The sequence below is a fragment of the Sinohyriopsis cumingii genome, chromosome 12 (genome assembly GCF_028554795.1).
Source record: "Sinohyriopsis cumingii isolate HCF-2022 chromosome 12, ASM2855479v2, whole genome shotgun sequence".
NCBI lineage: Eukaryota > Metazoa > Mollusca > Bivalvia > Unionida > Unionidae > Sinohyriopsis > Sinohyriopsis cumingii.
In genome coordinates, this window is record NC_142972.1 from 38,640,503 (window position 1) to 38,667,579 (window position 27,077).

The 27,077-nt window shown below is 34.3% G+C and overlaps 1 protein-coding gene across 1 annotated transcript; it reads left to right on the forward strand.

The window, feature by feature from the left end:
• The first annotated feature begins 754 nt into the window (after nt 1-754).
• On the forward strand, nt 755-18,852 carry LOC149786285 (sorting nexin-12-like). The gene is made up of 4 exons (XM_089976672.1): nt 755-963; nt 5,777-5,872; nt 10,641-10,765; nt 15,427-18,852. Exons 1-4 carry the CDS (start codon nt 796-798, stop codon nt 15,530-15,532), a joined length of 495 nt encoding a protein of 164 aa, XP_089832798.1. The 5' UTR covers nt 755-795; the 3' UTR covers nt 15,533-18,852.
• The last annotated feature ends 8,225 nt before the right edge of the window (nt 18,853-27,077 follow it).

A 27,077-nucleotide genomic window follows, 5' to 3' on the forward strand; every position in this document is an offset into this window, starting at 1 on the left:
AGGTGCTATATAGCATATGCCTAGTAAATGTGGGTATTGGATAGTAAGTTTATCACTAAGTGTTATATAGCATATGCCTAGTAAATGTGGGTATTGGATAGTAAGTTTATCACTAGGTGTTATATAGTATATGCCTAGTAAATGTAGGGTATCGAATAGTAAGTATATCACTAAGTGTTATATAGTATATGCAGTTTAAACATTATATTTCCCGTTACATGCCAGTGAGACCCACCATGTCAAATTTCCGTGAGAGAGCTTCTGATCCCATCTGAGCTCTGCAGCTTCTAAGATTGTATACAATGTTGACGGCACAAAAGTCACCTAGAAATCCATACTTTTAAACCTTCCCGTCTCAACCGCCCAGCTGATTATATATATATATATATATATATATATATATATATATATATATATATATATATATATATATATATATATATATATTGTTGATGACAATGTGTTAACCTTGTATAATTTGTATTAACATTTGTTATGTATGAATTTTTGTATGAAATAGATAATATCATGTAAATGTTTACAAAGTATATGTATATTTACTTTAATTGCAGGGCCATTATGTAAACTGGCTTTATCGAATTTGTCAGGGTGGAAATTACTATTATCATTATTATTATTATTATTATTATTATTATTATTATCAATTGAAACGGGTGACAATGTTCCGCCTGGAAGGGGTACCGGGATCTTGTAATTTTCGATAATTAACGGTTGCGTCCCTTGTACACAATGTTTGGTGATGTCATCAGTTTTGGTGTTGTAGGAGTAGCAAAAATGTCCAGCGCAAATAATTTAGCTGCGACATCCAGGCTTCAACCAAAGAAACAAACATTAGAAGATGCCTACTCACCGCCAGCTAATTTTCTTGAGATAGATATATCAGATCCTCAAACACATGGAGTGGCTAAAAAGCGATACACGGACTATGAACTTCGGATGAAGGTGACAACGGAACTTCCTTTTTGAGTCAATCCTATTCGTATGATTCAGTGATGGTCGTGTTTTGTCTGAAAACAAATCTATTTAGTTTTAATTTTAAACCATGCAAAGTTAAATGAAATAATTTCTTTAGTAATTTTTATTGTCAGTTATTGATGTAGACCATTAAACACAGATTGTTTCGTGTCGTGACATTTTGTAGCTTAGCATAACATTGTTCATTACACCATGTATTTTGACCATCTCACTTCAGACGGGTATAGTAAAATCTATACATTTAAGTGAATTCTAACTGCTAATAATACCTACATTACATTAATTATTGTAATTGAAAATTGGCAAAACTATCCGATAAACTGCCGTTTGAACAAGAATCGATCTTTGTTTATAAAACCACCAAATATTGACACAACATTAGAAAGTTGTTTTGAAACCACCCCTATAAATGTTAAGGGAAACACATGCACAAATGTCTTAAGATCATAGTGGTCATATATTGAGACAATGATGACCACTGATATTATGTAACCAACCTCGAATTTACAACTGCATTATTGCACTATGATTGTACAGTAAGGGGACCTTTTATGTACTGTCCTGTTGTTTCTCTATGCCAATTGAGATATGGAGTTTCCTTAAATTTGTGGAGAAACTAACAATTGAGGTGGGATAATGTCCTCCAGGCTTGCTCAAGGTGGATGATTATAACTACATCTCTAAGCGATCTCTTCAGGAGTGTATTTTAGGACTTTTTTGTTGATGGTTTAAACAAATAAATTAAAAAGACATTCTGGTTAATGAATATTTGTCAAAGCTTACACTATGAGAAATCTGCACATTGACATAGAGTGCAGGTTCAGAAGTGAATAGCAAGTTATGATAGGGAGAACAGGCCAATTTTTTAATTTTCATCTCAGGTTAATAAATATGGTATTTTTGCGAAGGTCAGAGCATCAGAAATAACAAATTAACAAATAAAGTATACTCCTCTTCATGGTTTTTGCTCATAGCAAGTGCAGACAGTTTATTTTATTGTCTGCAAAAAAAGAATTCCCCAAAAAGTAAGCATTTTTTGTACAGTGTATATATTGAAAACAAATCCAGTAATGGAAAGTTTTTATGGGTTAAATAATGAAGCAGTCACTAGAGAATATAACCAGACTGTTCTTGAGGCATAATTTACAAATGTATGTGGTATATAAAAGGAAATTTTGGGGAAATATGCTTCGGCCAATCCAGAATTCTGCAGCTTTAATTACTCAGAATTTACAATTTTGAGTGTTTGTCCAATCCAAAAGCCATATTATGTATAAAGCTTGTTTTTATTCATGTGAAAATGAAATCCAAAAGGGATTGGTAACATCTGCCTTCTTACTTTTCATAAATATATAAGGACAATGTAACAAGACAATCCAGGTATTTATAACTTTTAAATGCCTAACTGTATTAGAATTTGTTTCTAAAAATATTGTTTTTATGACTTAAAGTTTACATAAAATATTTATTACTATCTAATATTTCCTGTGAAAAGTTAAATACAGTAATGTATATACTTTTTATATTTATTTATTTTGCATTTGCTTTATTGCATTATTGGATTGTGATGACATTTTTGGTCATAACAGTATTAACTTATTTTTTAAACAGTGTAAAATGACAATAAAATCACACACTAATGAAGATGTTTTTGTAGGGGGTATGGATGCTACAACAGCCTGACCTGTGAGTAACCTTAAAAACTTCCAAAGTTTCTTTTAAATTATTACGGGGGTGGGTGGGTGGGTGGGGGGCGGCTTATTTTTCAAACAGAAAACAATCACATCTCATCTGTGAAGATACAAGTATAAATTTGTTTTAATCTTTTTTACTACTACATTAATTTCATGTCCAGAGGTATCAGGCAGGTTTTATTCTATTTTGTAGCAATAATAATAAAAACAAACTACTGGTTAAAGGTAGCGGTAGCAACAATATTTATATTCCTGGAGTATATAGAACTTTGCTACTGAAGGAGTCTGACATTTTGTCAGTAAAGTACCTCACAATAAATGACCTTAATGTACTATAAATATATGTATATTTATTATACTGATAAGGTGATTTCGTGTTGTCACAGATTTTGTGTACTTTATTGATAAAACATCAGACTGGTTGCTACCTCTACCAGGTGCTCAAGGGAGAGAACTGACATATTTCCTGTTAAAGATGAGACAAAGGGTATGTTATAATACAACCCTATTCCCATGAAACGAAGATAAGTAGCACAATGTTTTTGACACATTCTGTATTTAGATACATAAATAAAACCTCTCTCGCGTGAAACCCTTCATGATCCACACATTTTGTGGATTTCTTATGAAAATATTCTCTGAGCTGTATCAAATTCTTAGAATAACGTATAGTTTAAAAGAAAAGCCAAATGGTTTTCTTTGCACAGGTTATCACGTAAAATGTTTCCGCTATTGAAGAAATTATCCAATCAAAGTTAAAAGAATGGGAGCCCCATTAAAATGGGGTACCCTCTCTGTACAAAAATAGTAAGATGGTGGCACTAAGCCCGACTGAAGCGCCCTCTAGTTACATTGTTATTGCTACTTACAATGATGTCATTGGAGGTAGACTAATGTCATGACTGTTTTTAAAATCTGGCCAAAATATGAAAATATTACTTCATCTAATAGCTGATCTCTTTTCTGTTATCATAGCATGTAATTGCTTAAGTATAGTCACATAGTCCTCTGGTTAAGATTGATTAAGAGAGTTCCAAATGTTAAAACAACATGAATGAGATCATTGCTAGATTGGATTTCATAGTCTTTTTTTTAAAACTTGAATTCAAGTGAAAAGGTTGCTTCCTAATTGAATTCAAGTGAAACAGTTGCTTCCTTGCACAGGATAATTCATGATCATTAGTAATTTCCTATGACTACATTGGAGTAACGGGTAGTATTAGAAACAAGGATAGAGGAACATGTTGGTAGCGAGTCATCGGTCATGCATACACATTCTTGCAGCATGGAACATCCATGATTCCCAATCAGACCAAGGTCATCACATCAGAAGACAACCTATGGAAAAGAAAGGTGAAGGAGGGGGTCAAAATGCAAAAGCGGAAAGCAACACTAAACAGGGACAAGGGTTTGACTAATCATCTACACCAGTCTCCTCCTATCACATGACAGTCATAAGTCACACGATCAACTTCAGTTACTGTTGAAGGCAGTGTGATATTGCAGAAATTTCAAATTCTTTATAGATACTTGTGCTTTGAGTATGGGAAATTACAAATGATCTTGGATTGAATTGTTTGCCTTATGTTCTTAGAATTATTGTGGTCCATGGTCTTTGATGGCCAATGTAAGGATTCATTATTTTTCACTTTTTATGTAACTTTTGCAAATACGACCACTGCTTCAAAAAAAAGGATAGTAATTTTTTCACAAAACCATCTGACCAGAATTTTACAAAATCTATTAAACAGCATCCTAGCATAGAGAGGTTGGAATTTATATAAATGATGCCAATCCACTATCAGATATGGACACTGTTGCTAAATATATAAACACTTTAAAAGACATGAAAAATACAGGACAGAACTTGACAAAATGTTACAGAAAGCAGTCTATCGTAAGGCTTTCAGATTTGTATAAATGTTGCAAAAACAACCAGTTAAACTAAAATAGTTACACAACTTTAAAATAAAATAAACTGCTGAACAAAATTTGAGCAACTTTGAGACAATGCATCTAGATAGAGATGTCTTTCAGTATTGTACAAGTGTCGCTGGTGTACCATCAGTTAAAGCAAATGGTAACATTACTTGAGAAACCTTGAAACAATTGTTGCCATAATATATGCAATCAACAATATTGAAAGAAATTTAAGCAGAACGCATCTTTCTTACCCAGATATCTTAATAAATGTTGGCTATTAGGCACATTCTCTGAAAATTGCATGCTTATGTAGGAGCTTAGTCCTTGAGAGTCCATGTAGAGGTAGATATTGCATAATGCTCCTGTACACAACTATGTTAAATACTATGATACCTGACACATACTTTCACAGCAGTTTTGTTGAAACCCTGGGCATTCTTCTGGCTTGGTATTTAAAACACATCCATTTTAGGGCTAGTGATTTGTTTATGTCCCCAACTACAAATCAATATCATTGAAAATTGAGACCTTGATCTATTTCTATATTTTCTGTGCATAGAAGTTGTAAATTGAAGACTTTATCTTAGTTTATCAGGACCTGTTCAGCCTAAACTTGCTGCTGGTGATCAAATGTTTCAGATAGAGAAAAAAATGAAAGAAAATTATAGTACATAATTATAAAAACAGGTGTTAAACAACAATAAATAAGCCTATATGGATTAGAAAACTTATTTTTGCATTGTTACAGTTCAGTCAAATGACTTTTCATGTGGCACTGATGTTTTGATCATAAATAAATGTATATTTTATTAATTTGCAACCCTATTTCAATCTAATACAAGGTCTGTATTCAAATTGCAACAACATAGAGCTGCGCCAAACATTAGATTGACTTGTGTCATAAACAGTCTCCAGTATTGCTCATCTCTTAATCTAGAAGCAGCAAATTGCTGTTGTACTTATCACAGAATCAGTTACAGTTTATTAGAGTCGATGTTGCATGTAATGTACAGCACATTTTCTTCCCTGATTACAGCTAGAAAATCTCAGATTTGAAGGGATGAAAACTTTTAATTTTATGCATTACAGACATCACTCATTTTAGTTCATTTGAATGCAGAACTTCAGAATTGTTCACCCCGTTCGTTTATGTTTCATTACAGACAAACTTGCCTGTATTTAAATTGAAAGAATCAAGTGTGCGGCGAAGATACAGTGATTTTGAATGGTTACGGAGTGAACTTGAAAGAGACAGTAAGGTAAGCTGGGAAAAGAGAGCAGTGCTGGTTTTATGTGTTTTTCCATTCACATTTATATGAGGAGTTTTGGATTTATTTATTTAATGGGTATTATTTTTACCTAAAAAAAAACATTTTTCTTTTTATGCTAATGTCACGTATATACTTCATTTGGGGCAAAGGTCTTAATTTTTTTCATATGTAAATTATATGTCTTTAAATTCCTGTTGCAAGCATACAATTCATCACAATTCATCCCTAATATAATAAAAGTTAATCTATTTAGAATACCTAATCTAGAGAAAGTAAGCTGCACATTCATATGGTAAATGTTTTAGGAAAGTATTCGTATCAAATCACATCATTTCATTGAGGAGCATGTATGAAGCTTCTTAATAAGCAAGAAGGATTTGAAATTGACTAGATTTGACTGTGTCCTGTGCTGGTTTTATGGGATGGTCAGTGTCTCTGGTGATCTGCATTGCCTTACATTTTTAATCCTGTATACGAGCTGTAAGGCAGACTATTGTATTATGATTGTTGTTGTTGTTGTAAGGTTTAACACCATTTTTCAGCACACAATAGGCTATACATGGCGGCCAGTATTAATGGTGGAGGAAGAACCCAGGAAACCCCTGGAAAGAACCACCGACCCACGAGAAGCTACTGGCAAGCTTTTTCACATACCAACGTTGGCTGATTGTATTATGATATCTGTTCAACCATACATCAACAATTTTGATTCTGTACAATAACTTAATTTCTCCACAAACTGTAGTTATGAAACTTTGAGAATACTTGAATAAAGAAGAAGCATGTCAGTTTGGGGGATGACAGAGAGAGAGGTTTACTGTTGCTGAAAGACAAAACAAATTGGCTTCCATGCAATATAAGTTCAGCATCACATAACCTGCTCCAAACTTTGAACATGACTTTCTCTTAAATTTAGTTAAGAATAAGCCAGTCACTTTTGGGGTCAAAGGTCAAGGTTACAGTTGCTGAAAGGAAAAACGGTTTTCACAAAATAACTTAAGTTCTATATAGCACATCAGGACCTAAGTTTTGGAATGATTTGGCTTGAAATAAGGAAGAAACCTGTTGATTTTGGAGTCAAAAGGTCAACATAGCTGTGCCTAAAGAAAGAAAAATGGTTACCACTCAATAACATCAGTGTCACAGACCTGGACCAGGGTTGGTCTGTAGTTGTGCACAATCGGTTTGTATTATTTTGATTCATTTTGTGTATGTGAATAGGGTACTTTTACATAAAATGTAAGAATGCCTTGGGTTTTAGTTTCGCATGTCACAGAATTGGCAAGTATGATAATTGATTAAAATATTTATTTGTATTGTTTACAGTTTTGAAGGCAACACTTGGGTCATGTCTCATTGGGTATACAGGTGTGGCATCCTGAGTCATAATTGGAAAACATGAGATCCCCATTTTTTAATTGGCTCTTAATTGGAATGAAAACATAAATTTAAAGATGGCATCTGGGTTACTCCTTGGAAATTATTGGCAACCCCATTTATTAACCATTTTCACACTTACTTGACATTAAGCAATAAATACATAGATGCAGCTGCTTTCTGCCTTACCTTCATAGACTTGGTGAAGAGGCTCAAATTTGGGGGTGGAGGTAAAAATAGGAAACACAGGGCTGTGAGTTTTACACAGTTCAAATGTACTTATAAAAATTCTGTGATTTTCCAGAAGCAAGGTCAATATTTTTGTGTCATGAAAGCTGAGATTCTGTGTTCAAGTTAGATTACATGTATGTATTTAAGTTAGATGCACACATGTTAATATTTCTCCAAATCACATTGTTGGGTATACATTAGAAAGCTTGAAGGTGTGATACTTTGTGCTTTAGAAGCTCTTGCTTTTCTTAAACTTTTATGCTTTTATGCTTTTTTTTTCTTGATCACAGTTGGTAAATTTGTATTTAAAATGCAATGCATCTTTAATATATTATGCCAGTTGTTGAGTACATAGCAACATTATTTACTCAAATTTATGTATAAGTTAAAAATTTTTTGCATATAAATCATTGTAATAGAGATGCTGCTTAAGCAACAGAGTGTGCAAATCATGCAAATTTTCTATGAATTCATTCCCTTGCAGAGTAGTGATGTGCAAGAACTTTCTCAAATTAGTTTGAAGTTGTGCATATAAAAATATGCTCAACACAGCATACAATTTTTATTGAATTGCTGACCCTTAAAGTGTATGCTGTGGCATAAGTTGCACCATCGGTATAGACTTTCTATCTCTGTATTTTTTTTCCAGGTAGGCAACTATTTACACATCTGAGTACTTCATCTTAACAAGAATGGTTGTTAAACTAAATTTGATTGGCTTGTTGGCCCTGGAATGGGATCTCTGTCATAGTTTGCATCTCAAGGAAATTTTACAAATGATTGTGTCAAATACATGCAATCTAGAAAACCCAAAATGGCAGACTCTCAGCCTGGGTTATCTTCAGATGACAATTTCATTCTGCAAATACTGGCTGATGATAGCAATGATGACAATGATTTTTAAAGTCTTGAAGTATATCAGATTATTGGAGATGGGAAAGTGTTACTGGAAATGCTACCTAGTGATTTTGGGCTCAAAAATGATGATTCATTGAGAGCATGATGTACATGCTAGATGAAAAGAGATGGCATGACTGTCAACCAATCTTCAGCGATATTTTGAAATTAAATGTAGAAAAGGCAGAATACCAAGCTTAATTAAAATACAGGCAATTTAAACCTTAGTGCAATTTTGATTTCTCAAACAGTGTAGCCCTGAGGGATCTTGTGTTACAAAACTGTATAGCACTCTAAAGGTTAATATCAATTGAATAAAAAAGAATCTAAAAAGAAATTAAAACTTAAGGATATTTATGTGGTCAAAACACATCTGTCTGAACAAGCAGACTGTGACATTAATGAACCCAAATAAGCAAAGCACTGATTCAAGAGAATGATCTTTGGCAGATCTCCTATTAGTGAAAAATATTTTGGAACAGAGATATCCAAAAGACAATACTTATGAGCTGTTTAGACTTGTACACAAGAATCATCAACAACAGTCTCACAACTTGTTCAGTCTGACTAAGCTAGCCATTAGTATTGTTCAGATTTTCCATTATAAATCGATCGTCAGTTGGTTAAGCAAAGCAGTAAGATAGTCGATTGTGGAACTAACTCCATAATCGATTGTGTGTAAAATTGGACTAGTTCTTTTTTGTTTTCATGCAAAACACAAAGGTTAGTAAAACTCTGTGTACATGATAAGCTAAATAGGGCTTCCTGTCCAATAAAGTTGATTTAAATTATTTATTCCCATGACAACTTACAAACTTAAAGCCATACCATATTCCTTAGGTGCAAACTTTCATAATCAGGAATATATAGTCATGATTAAATTACTAAGCTGTTAAATTGTTGATTTGATAAATTTGAACACATTTTGAAGATTTCTTTCAGTTTTAATAAATGTAAAATCCTTTGCAGTATTTGTATAAAAAAAAAAACAAGAAAATGATGTCCAGCTATACTTTCGATTATAGACACATCACATAAATCAGACCGCTCTGGTGGCCTAGTGATTAGTGTCTGCCTCGGATGCAGGAGATCAAGGGTTCTATCCCCAGCCAAGTCCTACCAAAGGTTTATAAAAATGGTACTAACAGCTGCCTCACTTGGCGCTGAGCATTAAGAAGTTAGTGTTAGGACTGGTCAACCTGGTGTCAGGATAATGTGACTGGGTCGGACATCATGCTACAAGTCTTCAGCACGATGCCCCAGTGCTAGACATCACTATAAACTGACGCACTGCAGTCATCATAGTGATATGACTGAAAAATTGTTAAAGCTACTTTAAAAATCCAAATCACAGACAAACTCACATAAATCAAAGGATTATGGGGGATTGCAACAGTATTCAGTTACATAAGACTGATCAGCCATAAAAACAAAAAACAAATATAACACAACAAAATAGGAAAATGTCATGTTTTAATCAGATTAAAGTATACGTGTCATTAAAAGAGATTACTCCTGTACATTTATTAACATTTTTAATTCTTGAACAAAGATATAAATGTATAACAAACAAAAATTAAAATGTGCTCTTAGTAACCAATTATAATCAGTTATCAGTTGGTTAAGTGGAACCAATTATCAATTGTGAAATTGTGACCAATTCCCATCACTACTAGCCATATGTATACCTCTAAAGACAGCAGGCTGTGAAAGGGGATTCTCAGCACAGAACAATATTCATACACATATAAGGATCAGATTAAGCATAGAAACAGTCAACACATTAATGCTTATAGAGGACATATCTTTTGAGGCTTTTGATTTCAATATAGCATTAACAGACTGGCACAGGAAGAAAAAGATGGAAATTCAAGTATTAGATAAATATGGAACTATGGTTCTTCTCCCCACCCATTTTTTTCCTACTCCCCCCTTGTTTTGTTGATAAGAGGAGAGTTCCTCCCATTAGATAAAATACTGGCAGCATCTGTTTTGTTACTAAAACCAATAGTTAACCAAGCATAGCATAAAGAACACTTCATTTTCTTTGTGTAAAATGGTTATAGTTTGATTGATTTGATTATCATGTCAATTTTTTTAGACAGCCCTTTCATCAAGCATGCAAACTTTTCATGTATGTAGGTCAGTACTGTCAAGCACTGTAATCATGAAGACAGTTCTGTGATAATATATAATTTTTTAAAGTCATGATCAGTCAGCATCAATCACATGACATATTTTTTTTAATCAGATTGTAGTGCCACCACTTCCTGGAAAAGCCTGGAAAAGACAGCTACCCTTCCGAGGAGATGATGGAATATTTGAAGATGAATTTATTGAGGACAGGAGAAAGGGACTGGAACAGTTTATAAACAAGTGAGTAATAAGTGTCTTTGTTTTCACCAACTTGTTCGATATAACCTCTAAGAGATTATTAATCAGATGAAAATGACCATATTATTACCGGTTAGTTTGTGCCTTTGTTGATTGTGTCCAGAACTAGCTGTATTTATAATTAAAAGTAAGACAGTTTTCAGTAGAAACCTCAACCTAAGACTTTAAACCCAAGGGTGGATATTGGGTGTGATATAAATTTAGTCAAATCTAACATTTTTTTACCTTTGTTTCATGATGTTGGCAATATATTAATCTGTCTCTCCTTCCTTAATATCACCATTGAAAACAAACTGTGAGTAAAAGTTTATCTTGATGAAGACATGTTTTATATTAAAAGTGGATCCCTCTAATCTACTTTCTAGAATTTATTCAAGATTGCTAACAGATAATTGTTTGGGATTTTTATTCCTGTACCTATTTACATATCAAGACAAGACTTGCAGTATAGTTGTACCTTGGGATGAAAATATGTGCACATGAAAACTTCATTTCTGTGATCTTCATACCAATGCTTATTCAGCATTGCTTAAAAATCAGATCTGTTCTGGAATTGCAATACCTTTGACCTTATTGAAAACCAGACTCAAGGTTTGGGCACATTTTAGTATTTGAATTGCACATCAAAGCTTTTTTGTGTGTCATTGATTCAAGTTCATTTCTGGGCTGTAATTTAAATACCTTTTACTAGTGATATGTTGTCACCAACATTTCATTATTGGTGCAACTTAGGATTAATAACTCTTGTGCATCTTAACTTCATGATTGTCACCTGTCTTGTAGAATCTATCAGGATTAACAGAATTCACCCTCAGGCATTTCATTGTGGTGGGGGGGGTCACTTTGTAATGGGTGGGTGGGGGGCAAGTGGCTGTTTTTATATGAGAACAGTGTCTTTTAATAGGCCTCTTACAGCAGTGGCATGTGCACCTTCCAGGGTGCAGGCCAGATAGCAGATTTTAAATGTACCTGTTTTATACAAATGAATTCAGATAAAAGCAGGTCTCAGCCTGCAAGCTTTACATTGTACTTTTTGTCTCATAGTATGTATGAACAGACGTGAAGTCATTAGTCTCCTGAGTGAGTAAATCTGTCTTGTGAGCACATGCAAGAAATAAATATAAAAATGTTAAAATAGCGTAATTTATCGTCTGGTAGCAAAGTTCAGTGTTATGGGGACACAAAAAGTTTTTGTTTCCAAAATGCACATACAAGAAAATAACTTTTGATACATGGATACAGATTTTGGGTAAATGGGTATAGACTTCAGGTGGATGGAGACTGGTATAGACTTAAGGTAAATGGGTATAGGCTTTAGGTATAGCAAAAGTCATACCAGGGCCTTCCATTAGATTTAAATTTTTAAAGTAAAAAAACATTGACAGTAACAAACACATGGTGCTAGAAAACCAACAAACTGGAATACAGTAAGAGGTAATAAAGGACAAAATTTGTTTTCAAGTTTCCCTCTCATTTTCTCCAATCTGATTAAAATCAGATCTCCACTGTTCTTTGTGAAGATCTGACAGTGACCAATTAGGGGTCATGTTCTGATGACCTATGTTTTTACCATAATTGCTAATTTTATCAGCCAATCAGATGAAGTCTTACACTTTTGCCTTCAGGAGACTGAGCATCAGTGTGTGCCTATGGATTTGATTCACTTCAAAATTTCTGAAAGCTGCATTTCCATTGGTTAACTCAAAGGTGCCCAGACAACTCAGCTGTTGTCAGATATTGATTCACTTCCATTTATTATTTTGTCAGCATTTCCACTTTTACATTTCAGATTGCTAATGTTAGGGTGAAATTTTGAAGTTAATTGAAAAACAACAATTATTACTTATTATACAAGGACAAAATGCTATAGAAGAAAATAAAAAATACTTATTGATTGCATCATTTGAGGTAATAGTTTCTACAGTAGTCCTCTACTGCAGCAGGGAAGTGGCTTTATAATGAGGGTGGCCTTTCTAGAGGGGGATGACAAATGTGAATAGTAAATACATATGAAGAAAGTCACAAGTATATTTAATTTAAAACATTTAATATTTTCATTGAAATATCACATGCATGTTATGAAATAAATGAAAAACAAACTGTTTCATCATTTTCAAAAGAAGGTTATGAATAACCATTGATATAGTTTTAAAACTGTCCTTATAATTATGTTACAGATCACATCATCTGTCACTCTGTTGGTAACAGTCTTGAAAACAAACCAGTCTCGTCACAATTAAAAATATCCTTGCTGTCATATCCCCTGTATATATCGTTTCGTCTTTTGTTCCAATCTTCAACAACTTCATTATTAACATCAGCTGATTCTCCACTAAGGACAGAACACTTAATATTGTGTCACACTTGAAATCTGTGCAACCATCCGTTATTTGCGGTAAAGTCGTCATATTCCAATTCAACTGACAAAATTGTTGCTTTTTCTTGTCATTCAAATCAGGATACAAACATCTCCTGGCTCAAACAATCTTCCTTTCTCCGTCCATTTCACCTTCCCACTTCTGCAGAATTGTTTCCTTATCTTTCACGATATTGTTTATCTAAGTCTTTCTGACATTAGTTTTCTGCAAGGATCCTCGACACCCCACCCACCCCCAAACCTCTCGGTCAATTGAATTGCTTTCACTTTCTCTTCTAAACTGATAATTTTTCTTTTCCTTGATGACATGTTGATCTTTTTGCAGTAAGTTTTTCATGTTGCCAACTACAATACTGATAAAACAATTTTTTATGCATCTAAACAAATTGCTGTGTTTTTAAAGGAAGTGATCTTGTCACATGATTCATTAGTCACAGTCTGGTACCCTATTGTTTTTATATTTTTCTTTACACTAAGCGAGTGAAGCCAAAATGGCTTCGATATGTACCATTTAACATCACGCAGATTTGACCTCGTGGCAGTTAGGATTTGTAATTTTGACAATTATTGTCAGTAGTATTAGCCACTAATTATCAAAGCGAACATCTTACTAAGGGAAGCCATAAAGACTATCAAACCATTTTCCTGCTGACTTGTGTATTGTACATCGATGCTGCCACTTCTCAGCTGTTACTACTGTTCAATAATTGTAATCTTAACAATAATCGAAGTGACTAAACTGGACATCTTATGATAACACAGCAGTAAGGCTACTTGGATTACATGTACTTACCCTTTTGTATGGATTAAAATTTGAGTCTTTCTCGGCTTTATGGAATAAATGTGGCTTCTCGTGAGGCGTAAATGGTATAATATTAACCTTAGTGGTACATGTACTTTAGTCAACACTTCTTTCAGTAATGAAAACCTGACATTGGGAAACAGAAATCGGATTACTTAACACACGTTATGAATAAAATACTGGTTCTGGATACATATCAAAATAAAATGTGGCCGCTTGTGAGGGGTAAATTTTATATTAGTGCATTAATATACTGGTCACGTTAGCCCGGTGGCCTTTTGTGAGGGGTACTTTTGAACACAAACTTGTCGGTGCCAACGGATTCTGGCCGTAAGGAGCAGGTGGCTGCTGGTCAGGGGGGCCGTTCAAGAGGGGGACTACTGTACCAATATTGTCCTATTATTTTCATTAGTAACACCCAAAACTTGCTTGCCCTGTCAAACAAGTTCATTAGGCCCTCATATTCAATGTCATGCAAGGGTGAAAACATTTACACATTGGATCTAAATGTATCTGCCTACATTGGATCTAAATGTATCTGCATTACAGCCTTCAAAGATCCTCCAGTTGGCAGTATAGTACCCAGCTACAGCAAATGAGAAGCACATTTGGACAGCATATCTTTAAACACTGAACCTCCAACATGATAAATTCAGCAATGTAATTATAGGTTATATATTACTGCTACTAAAAAGTATTTTTTGTTTGGAAAACTAATTTGAATTATATGATGATTACTTGCTGTTATTGCCTATTTCCCTGACCCTCCCATTCAGTCTTTGTCATAGTGAATGAAGGATGATGTTCCAAATGATGGAATTAACTAAGCATTCAAACTGGAATCATGTTGATTTTTTGGTGTTGTAAATCTCCAGATTGGAGGAGGGAATAGTCATCTTGCACTGGGGATTAGATTAAGGTAAAGATCTAGCCATACAGTGCATAATAGCAGGAAAGTATTACAGAATTAAAGCAAGTTTTAATTCTGGTATATTTTTACCTTTGGACTAACACCAGAAATATCACTATAGAGAGCCAACAGCTGTATATATCCTGCACATGTTTACCATAGGAGCAAGTGTGTGTGTGTGTAATTTGGATTTTTAATGTAGCTTTACGAGTTTTTCAGTCATATTGCTATGAAGTCTGCAGTTTGGCAGTTTATAGTGATACTACTGAATGCCTAGCGAGGCAGCTGTTAGTACTGTTTCTTAAGCCTTTGGAATTACTTTGCGAGGGTTCGAAGCCATGACCTCCGGCATATGAGATGGACACTAACCACTAGGCTGCCAGAGCAAATAAAGGACAAGTAAAATTCCATGCAGTGATTTAGGAGTATATACAGTTACAGAGGCATAGAAAAGATGTGTAATGTGACTGGCCCAATGTTCATTGAATGACACTGCATTAAACATTCATGAATGTAATAGTTTATATTTATTCATAGTCCTATTCTCATTACAGAGTTGCTGGTCATCCACTGGCACAGAATGAGAAATGCTTGCACATGTTTCTGCAGGAACCAGTGATAGACAAGAACTATGTTCCTGGGAAAATCCGCACCACATGATCATCCTGAAACATCCCATAGACGAATACCTACCCACACATAACAGCAGCCTGCACACATGATGATACAAACTATCAAAATATAAAAGAAATAATGCATCAAAGCTGTAAAATCAATTTTACAAATGTCATGCCTGTATTGTATTAGTTTTTTTTTATTATTATAAAGCATTTCGATTCTCAGTGTTGTATCTGCCAGTTCTCTGAATATTCAAGATTTGTTTCATCAAGTAAGATCACGGTATTTAACATGAACTGATATATTTCATTATTAGAATTGTTTCATATTTGTTCTTGTGTATTATTTGTGCTACAGTGGCTTAAAGTAATGACAACATGATGCCTGTACGATAAAAGCAAGGAATGGAGGTGTGCATATTTCCCCAAATACATAACTTTTCAAAAATAATTTACATGTGAAGAGTCAGAATATGATCTATTACTGTGAAGCCTGTAACTTCCGTTACCAAGGTCTACACACTCTTACCAGAAGAAAAAAAAATTTGTGGTTATTGTGTCCCTTTGTCAGGATCAGCCAAAGTGATACCCTGACTTGCACTAGATTCATTTAGTTTTATTTTAAAAATATGCCATGTCAACTGTTTCTCATTATCATAAATAAAACTTGATGAAATAAGTAAAATATATATTTATTCTAAATATGTTGTTATTCTTATATAAAGAAACATAGAATCGAAGATTCATGTTAGAAGAATTCATATTTTTTCAGTCAGCATTCAGCTGTTTCGAGTTTTTATGTAAATTCTTAAATTTGAAAAGTAGGAAAATGCAAGTAATGAGAAAATTAACTGAACAAAAGACCACTGGATTTTCTAACAGTTGTGTAAGTTAACACTTGGAACATATTAGTCGATTTTTAATTGTCATGGCAATTAGATGCACAAAGTGAAAGACCAATATTCTGTAAATGTGCAGCTAACAGATTTTTCTGGCACAATATAAATATCTTTGGACACGTTTTTTCACACTAAATCAATACAGATAATGTTTTACATTGTCTTTGACTAAAATTAAAGTACAAAATCATGTCCAAAACTTGCTCAGTCCAAGCTGCATCCACGTTTGCATAACTGCTATGATATAATTAGATTAGTTTAAAGTCATATTTTGGGGTGTCATGTTAGAGCCATGTTGGTTGAGCATTTGACTCATAATCCAAGAGTTATGAGTTTGATACTAGCCCAGACCTGCCAGGGTTTGCTGCCTTTGTGTGTCCTTGAGAAAAGTAATTGGCTTCAATTTCCTTGGCATGATATGTCCAATAATCTGTTAATAATGCTATCAAACACTAACCATCCTGCTAGTCATATTCTGTGACATTTTTTCACTGTTGCTATCAACTTAAGTAATTTGAGGAGAATGTATGCCATAAGAATTTATTTTTCATATTGAAGCAGAGTCTTTTTTCACAAAGTAGTTCAAAAAACAGTCAAGAAGTTAGATGTGATCATTATCAGTAAATGTGCGAACAGATCATTGTATTTGTTGACCAAAATGTCCTGACATTTGAACTTTCAAGTAAAGTATTCACACGGGACTAATACAGTTGGAAAACAAGAAGTCCAGTTATCACATCTTGTGTGTCTGGTGTGGAAAATTTAACTAGTTCACAAAATGCATGCACACTATTAATTTATACCTATTTTCTTTGATAGTTTGGCATTGGTAACTATTCAAACAGAAGACCAAACTGCCAGAGCATGTTGATTGAGATATACTTCAAAACTTAATAGCTTTATCAACAAGAGATAGTGTGAAGTTTTCTATCAAAAGTGTGCTTATAATATCTTCATTTCCAGTATTTTACTTGTTATCATGTGAAAATATATACTCTAAGTTAAAAATTTGAATACATGGTCTTTTGTGATGTTCCGTTGTGCCCAATATGTGTATACAAACTTCTGCATATATTGACCTTAAATCCTTATAGATGATGTTTTTGGTTAAGTACCTTTATTTTTAAACCATGTGTACATACCATAGAAAGAATAAGTTGTTTTGTTCTATTTTAGCTGCAGCACTTTGGCATGTCTTTTGGTATATGTACAAATAAAACTCTGTATATTTTCACTGATTTGACACTGATACATGTTTGTTTTCCTCTCACAAGGTTCCTGCACAGGATTGGAATTCTAGAAAGGTCTATAATTTGAAAATTCTTTTTCCAGGTCTGGAAAATTTGAAAAAATGACTAAAAAGTCTTGAAAAAGTTTAAACTTGTGTTTTTACAACCATCTTTGCCAGAAACTGAAAATGTGAATGCTTTTTTTGCATTTGGGAGAAGTTTTATTATTCGGATTCTAAGTTCTTTGGTAGGTCACAAAGTTTTTATATTTTAGTCTTCAAAAAGGTCAGGAATCATTTTTTTATTTATTTTTGGCAGGAACTCTGACTTAAAAATCTGTTGTACTCAAGTATTTGTTTTATGCACATAGAAATCATTTATCTGGAATTGTTTTGTTTTGACATATTTGCTTTTTGCAGTTGATGCAGAAAAGAAGAGAGACTGAAAAGAGGTTTAGAAATATATGAATATAATATGTGCCAAGTATTAGTGTAAACAATACAGGCCTGGATTTGCCATTACATCAATCTCCAGCAGGTTTTGATATGTGCTATTCACTTGAAATCACAAGTTGATCCTACAGCATACACCCTGATTTCCTGAATTGGAAATTATGCAACGTTTGAGCTTGAGATTTTGTTCTGACCCATCACAAAAAAACTACATTTTGAATAGTTGATTTTGATTGGTCAAAGTTAAAAACTCAACCTCCAAGTTTTATGATCTCCAGGCATGGCTTATTGTGTAATTGCAAGTCCAAGTCCATACTGCTTCCAGTTGGGTGCACATAAAACAAGCTAATAAAGATACTTTTTTAAGAAATATATTGGGTCTGTTGTGGAATTAAAAGTATATAAAATACAACCCTTGTAAAGAATTTTCTGTTAGACTTGTGTGCTGCTAGTTTTAATGGCCATTGAACAAATCAATGAAATTGGTTTTTTTTATTTATTTTAGAAATATGATATTTAAAATCTTACAAGATGAAAGTTTAAATTTATTTCCAAAACATTGAGAAAGCCTGTAACGTCTTTTAGAATTTATTTTCATAGGTTTGTCAGTTCAGTTGGTTAAAATTGAAACTACAGATGTGTGAAGGAGCAAAAAGAAAATGCAAACATTCTTGAGATTGTAATGTATTGCCATCATTGAAAAGACTTACATGTAGGTCTCGGCATACATATTGCACTTTATATATGTTGTACATAATCAATAAAATCAACTGTAAATAAGTATTTCGTCTTTGCTTCTTCCAATAATCAACCATAGCAATGTTTCCACCCACCAGTAGGGATTGTATAGAGCAAGAGTAAAGAATTTGTCTCTTGCCCATGAATTATTTAGTTATTAAATGTGGAAGTAGGATACTAGTCAGTTCATTAATATGTTGCATCTATCCAAATTTATTTACTGAAGGAGTGTTAGGGCAAGCCAGTTCTTGACATGAAAACTACAACAGAACATTTTTCTTCTGGTTATGGGTGCTCTACAATGAAGAAAATGGTTTGTCGGTGTTGTTACATGGTTGAAAACTTGCAGTGAAGTAGAGAAACACAAAAATGGCAGAACATGCCAAATGTAATAGCCGCTGTTTATTGTTATGAAATGTGAACCGTTTTGGCTTACTTGTTAGCATACTAGACCTGAGACCATAAAATAGTGTGTCATATGTTATAATCCTGCCTAGACCAGGCCATCTCAGCTCTTGAGGAAGGTGTGTGTGTTTTGGATTTTTAATGTAGTTAAACAATTTTTCAGTCATATTGCTACGATGTCAGCAGCTAGGCAGTTTAGGTCAAGCACCGTGGCAATATGCCACAAGCATTAGGCAAGATATTCCACCCAGTCACATGATCCTGACACCAGGCCAACCAGTCCTAACTCTAACCTCTTAATGCTGAGCACCTAGTGAGGCAGCTGTCAGTGCCATTTTTCTAAGGCTTTGGTATGCCATGTCCGAGGTTTGAACCTGCATCCAAGGTGGACAGTGTAACCACTAGGCCATCAGAGTGGTCACCATGAGGAAGGTAATTTAGAGGATATATCATGCTGAGGCAGTTGGTTGAAAGTACCCTCATGAGGAAGGTAATCTAATCATCCAAAACAATGATCTTGGGGATGTATTTTTTGCCCATTCGTTCAGGAATCCATGCATCTCCTTTCCATCTAAAGAAACTGATAAATTTGAAATTTCACTCCACATTTGCTCATTTCTCTGGCAAGCCGATGAGTTGGAGTTTACACAACCATATAAAAGTCACTGAACAACAGTTCAGGAATAATTCAATCGCACGCGTTGTTTTACCAGAACCATCAAACCCGTTACGATAAACAGATTTGTCTAGCTACAGGATCATACACCTATTCTTGTGATATATATTATTAGATTCAATGCCAGCAGATTCAGAATAAGTAAGTATCTTTTCTCGCTTTATTCTCCATTCCACCCATGATGCATTGGTACCAGTCTTTAAGAAATCCGCATATTTCATATTTATATAAAATGAATCTGTGGCAACTCTAACCACGGTATCAGGAAATCTGTTTATCATCGATAATAAATTTATAGAGACATACGCTAACGTCGATGATCTTCAATGAGTAAACTAGGCGAGTCACCATCAATGTAGCTCACGACTGTACCTAATTTCGTTCCGTCCGGCAAGTAAACATTATTTCGGTTCAACATCGGTATATTTCAACGCAAGATTTTTCATTTCCGAATGGAGGGACTCGTATCGATAAATATGTACATTAAGTCATATAAATTGATCATGAGTTTCACATTCGGAACATTAAAACAACCAAAAGTATACAGGATCGCTCTTACTAATTTTATTTATAAAATCAAATATATCACCGTCATAAAATGTAACAGTTCTATCTCGTGGAAATTTTGTTCAATTCAACGTACACGCGGGCACATTATGATCAACGATCTTTATTGAAGCTCCCTTTGATTTATATTTTGATTTGTACAAAATCTCGCAGGTTATTGTCTTCATCCTTATCGAAAAAAATTGTAGTGGAGCTATGTTCCTTGACACGCTCATCCCACTCATTTATTTTCTCACGTCCAAGATCTGTTAGACCATTTTCACGTGTAGCGTTTGTGAAATGTTCTGTAACTCGCTCAACTACACATTTCAGCTTCAGAATTTTCATCGGCAGAAGGTCATTAATGCTAAGTTTATTGTTCAAAGATATATTGCATAATCAACTGCCGTCACATGATACGCTCGTACATAATATGGTTTTGTCAATACCTGTCAACATTCCTGGTTTGGAATTTTTACTTTACAATATCTCCAGCGTGATGTGATTCTCGTACGGGGTCACATTTATCATGGATAATCCAGATGTCGTCTAGCTCCACCAATAAATTTTATTCTAAAAAAGTATATTTGTTTATCTTTATAAATAATGATCATCACTGATCGCTGGTCATTCATCGTAGCATCAACGTCACGTATGATTCTGAATATTGACTATACATGAGCTACACCATCGTTGCAAAACACTTTCTTGTTTTCACGATATGATTGATTACAGTCTTATTCGTCTAATCAGCCAGAGATTGCCTCCACATAAGCGATATCATGCTTCTTGACGTTAACGCGACGAATCATCAATTTGACGGTGCATTCTGTCAAAATCGAATCTCCCTCCCTTGAGAAGGTTCGATCTCAGATAATCTTGTAAATTCTTTCATGTTATAATTAAGGCATATATATGCTTAAATTAAACTTTCAATATATAATATATAATGATTCGAGCAAAGAATAGCTGCACGTAGTTGACGATTGGTTCTACATCTTGTAATGGGGTCTGGGTAAACTAATTTTGTGGATATCGCCTGCAAAGCGTGTGACGAGTGAGTCGAGGACCAAAAGCATGTTTGAATTGTAACAAAGGAGTCCGAGAAAATCGCAACTGTGTGTAGACTGTGGAGGCAGAAAACACAGAGCTTTGAAATTGTATTATGATAAAAATGATAACGCCATCAACACCAACTAACCGAAGACTATCTCGCTAAATTTTCATGCTAGCAACCCACATATTTTTTCTAGTGATAAAATAATACTTTAGACAAATAATATTTACTATATAAATGGAGCAAAAACAATTTGTAACACATCCTATCATAAAAAATTATGAGGCATCACATGATGGTGTCATCATAAACTGTAGACTACAGAACCGAACGGTTCAGTTGATAATGCGGGTAATCTTAGTTTTACTGTTGGGAAAGAAAGATATATCTGTCATAAATGTATCTATGAATATTTTCGCGGACTGGTCGAAAAAGGTCTTGTGACTGAACATATTGATTGTGACCCGAAAAATAATTGTTTGAGCAATTAGCAGGCTATGACACGGAGTCAGAATTCTGCACTAAGGGGTACTGGAAGATATAGTAAACGTGCAAGATCAGTTAAATCTACGAATGTAGAGACATGGGAAGAAATAAATTTTCATCGTTATATGAAGCTTCTAAACATTTTGACATTTTTTCATCTTTGGTACAACATGTCGCAGATATACAGATCAGCATTTTTAAAAGAAATACCAAAAAAATTAATTAATATTCAGGTATCTCATTTCTGAAGTATAACATTATAAGAGAAAGTCCTTGACATAATCAGTGGAAATAATTTCGTCAGGTAAAGGTATATAGATTAAAGAGTAAATCGCTTTTATTTTACAACAGTATTCGCTTATAAATTATTTTTTTTGGTTGGTTGGTTTATACCCCATCTTTGGTACAACATGTCGCAGATAATATATGCAGAAAAGCATTTTCAAAGAAATACAAAAATTTGGGTATCCCACTTCTGAAGCATAACTACATTGTAAGACAGAAAAATTCAACGTCCTTTACAAAGTCCCTGATATAATCAGGGGAACTAATTTCCTCAGGTAAAGGTAGATAGATTAAAAAGCTTGTGTTTACAACAGTTTTCACTTATAAATGAAATGATCTTTTTGTTGGTTTTTGTTGTTTTTCAAAAACCATTATCGTTTTTTTTTTCTTTGCCATGTTTCTTAACTTTCATCGACTTTGTCAGGGATAATAGTTAAGACAAGAGAGAAAAGAGACAAAAAATAATCCACGCCCCCTGGTAAGCTATTTCTGGATTTTTGTGTATCAAACACCTTATATAGTTTCTGACCCATATTACCATTGGTGGTTTACCCTAACTCCTCAAAATTCAACAGATAAATGTACACCTTCCTAACATGTCACCACGTGGCGGGTGCTATTTTGCACTCCTCAGGGTTGATTATGGAGGGTGCGCAAATATATGGCGAACACAGAGAAGGTCCCTGGTGGTGTGTGCATGTGTACATGTAAATATTTATTGCAAATATGTATATATTTATTGTAAATATGTAAATACATAGATAACTTTGGCAATGAAGTGGGAATCTCAGACGATGAAAGAAAATACATCTCATGAATCAGCGGCATTGTTTTGACAATGACTGGCCAACGAGACCTTTAAGTGAGTCAAGGTGGAGTTGTAAAACACCCGAGATTGCATTCCCGCAATTAGGTATGGTAAACTTATGTGTATGTTCCGTCCATAGAGTTAAGATTATATATACTGTAAATAGTTAAGTATGTATATAATGCAGTAAATAATGTTTGTACCGTACTTAGATTTAAGATTATATATACTGCAAATGTGTATACATATGTAAATATGCACACTCATTTTTTATTTTAATATATATTTAATATACAATGAATGTTGAAAATATTCATGTCACTATTTCTACGATTGAAAAATTGGTTGGTATGGGTATACGATTTTCTGATCAACTTGATCTTGAAAAAAATCGCAAGTGGTTTTGAAGCAATGCAATAACAAAGATCCGATGATAGATATACATTACTAGACGAATACATGTTTATTAAATTAATCGAACAGGCAATGATACTATCGCTAGCTTGTGTCGATGACACACAGGTCGAACAATTTGTTTCACTCGCACACGCGATTTAGAAAATTAGATCAGAGTTGTTTCGCGAATATAAAACAAAAACGATTGTGAATACGCAGGTAAGACAGTTGAAAAAAGATGTGTGAAAGTGAAAGTGACTGCAAACACGGTGACAAAGTCCTTGACGAAGTCATGGGTGAAAGTTCTAAGGAATAGTGAAAGTGAAAGTTTTTTTTATTGATCATAATGAAATATTCTTGTTCAGTTTTAAAATTATGACAATCTTATTTTTTTAAAGGGTGACTTTGTTACGTGGTTAGTTTTCCAAAAACTTTAATAAAGGGTGTATGTGTGTGTGTGTGTGTGTGTGTTAAAAAACAAATCAGACGTATCTAAGTAAAGTGTATTAAAAGAAAAACATTATTCTGATGAAATATTTATTTTTATTCTGATTATTAAATTTAATATTTACATTTATTATGATTATAATAAATAGTTTTATTTTTAGTATGATTATAATTTTTTTTGTCCAGCTACAACCCATGTAATTTGGACGGTTTAAGTCAAGACTGCATAATTCAGACTTTGATCTCTATCACATACAGCCGTAATACTAACTTCTCGCTGCAGTTCATTTAACTGTTCCCGCGTTAACAAAACTTCTTCATCGCCGTATTCATTAATAAGTATATTAACACTACCGTTTTCTGTGTCAAGATTGTTCTGACGACACCTTCGAGTGCCTCTTTGTTGTATACAAAAACTCTCGTGTGTTGGTACATTATATAATACCACACAAATAATTATTCGTGAGTTCGTAGAACTTCGACTCTGTCAGGGCAGACTCCTGAATTTGTCAAGATGACGCTCTTGGCGTTTTACAAACGCGAAGATCTGCAAACTCATGAGCGTACGTATAAATTTATTGTAAGAGATTCAAGCAAGCATCCGCACTGGTCAGTAAGTTTGAAATGTATCCACGACAACAGTGGATTATGACATCGTAGGTAAACTGGATTAATGGGTTCTAGCACAATAACAAATTCGGATGAATCTTGAGGGGTGAATGTGTATAAAATACATCCCTGCTAGGCCTGACTGGAATTTTCTATATCTGCTACACAGCTGCCATCAACTGCATCACCTACAAGATTTACCGCGATCGTTGATGTAATATTAACAACACCTGCTGAATATGACTACCAACATCGTATGAATTATTATTATGTTAGAATATTCTCCGGCGATAAGTGGAAAATACTCATCGATTATATCGTTGATGTTTTTCTCCAGCTGTCGGTTTTAAATCCTGGTAGCTTAAATGTTGGCGATTCTGCCCCGGTAATTATATATTTGTTGAAGAAATGTTGTTTATTCGATAAATTATCAGTACATACCAATTACCGCTGGATTCAATCACCATCCGAATAAGACTTGGATGAATAATATCGAGGATATTTACAATGTAGTTCAGGTGTTCTATTTGACGATTACTTCCTTCAGATAATCAGCATGTAGGTACTCGTTTATGCGATGGGCGAATAAATGGCTTAGTTTGTCGAGATATCTTTTGTGCTCGTGATAAATCTTATAAAATGATTTTTTGAAATCATCTTCGTAATGATAATTTTACTGATCGGGGTCAAATCACCATGTCATTTAATTCTGGGTACTGCCGTCCAGAATATTTCTAACTTGAATATAATTAAATCTACCAACGCCGGGGTTAACTATAAATTTTTTCAAATATATCAAGACTCATTAATAATAATCTATAATCTATTCCCGTCTTGTAACGTTGTCTGAAGTATAAACTCCGCGTTCAGGTTGCGGTTGGCGCTGCTGGTGCACGAGGTTGTACAGTTCTGATCGACGAACTAAATATACATGTATGTACATGTAAGCGTGTGTTGATATTTCTATCACCGCCGACAACGTTGGTTCGTGAACCGTAATAACGATCCTTGATTCTTTTTCTGTCAGAGATTTGTTCCTGTGCTGAAATTCATCGATCTGTTCGATTTGATAACTGCCTGTAGGTATTCACACAGCTTACCAATGGGAGTTCCATCGGGGCTTAATTTCATACGCAAATACCAGTGAATTAGTTGCTTGCAACCCACCGAATTGCTTTGATCTAATATTTGGCCAGCGATGATACACTCGTAATTGCGTTAGTGCTATTTCATTTGCTGGAATCGCAGCTGGAAAGCTAACATTGAACTCAGGATTGGTTGAGCTTGCTGACATCATCGTGACTTTTGGAGCAGTTGTATTAGCGACGATCCGTTATAGTAATTGTTGCGACATTATTTTTTAAATCTGAGGTCTAATATCCTTTTTCGTAGTCCATAATTGCATCATTGCCTCCTGGTAAATCCTAATCATTTCTGTGACTTCCTGATCTGATATTATTCCATCGTTGAGACTTAATGATATCAACGAAGATAATTTGGCGTATGTGTGTGCTGCCGTGTGAAACTTTGTTATTTATTCGTGTAACTTATCAACTGCGCACGTGTATTTTTTTTTTTTGCGATGATATTAAAAATATTAGCAACACCGGTTACAACTCAAACACCAATTCCTATTTCTGGTTCTATCACGTATGTGGCTGATAATGAGCCGATGACCGCGGATGCAGAGCACACAATTATACAAATGACAACGTCTGCGGTAATTTTTGTTTTTGTATTACTGTATGCTCGCAATGATATTTTTCAGTTGGGTATGCCACGAACATACTTGATCTTATCTGCAATGTTGCGCTGCAACATCGTATTGAACATCAATTGGAGAAATCATTATGTATATTGCTAAGTTTTAAGTAGGTGGTAGTTTAGCGACGAATTCAAGACACCAATAGTATAACACGGGGGTGCCCTTTTCTTCGGGTTCCACCGCAAATGTTTCCTCGTTGTTTTGGTCCAGTACTACTAAGATAGATCCAGAAGATCCGCCTGACCGAGTCAGGACTGGATAACGCCGTGAAATTGCTGTAGATATTGTTAATGTTGTAACTCCGAATACTGAGAACCTGTTGATCACGGTACCCTTAGCGCGATTTTTGATGGATTTATTGAGTGGTGTCCATAATGCTGATCCAGACGCTACTGTATATACTACATCCAGACGCTAATGTGTATGTTACACCATCGGTAATATGTTTAATGTCAGAGAGCATAATGTCGATGACTGCTGAACTTCCAAAAAAATCATTAATGGATCTATTTGTGTTTTTACGAAAAAAAATTTAATGTGGTTACATAACTAGGATATTAAGATCTGAACAATATCAGTCCATCATTAATTGCAATTAATGAGTTCATCATCGTTATACTGCTATTGTCGACGTATTTCTTTCGATTCAGAGTCATCGATTGATTCTGGTTCTCCAAGACCAGTAATTTTATTATTAGACATTTTGAGAAATCCAGTCATTGTATCACCGCTATATAGTAAACGATCATTGATCTCAGTTCTGGTCGTAGTGTTATTGCTGTCTATGTAT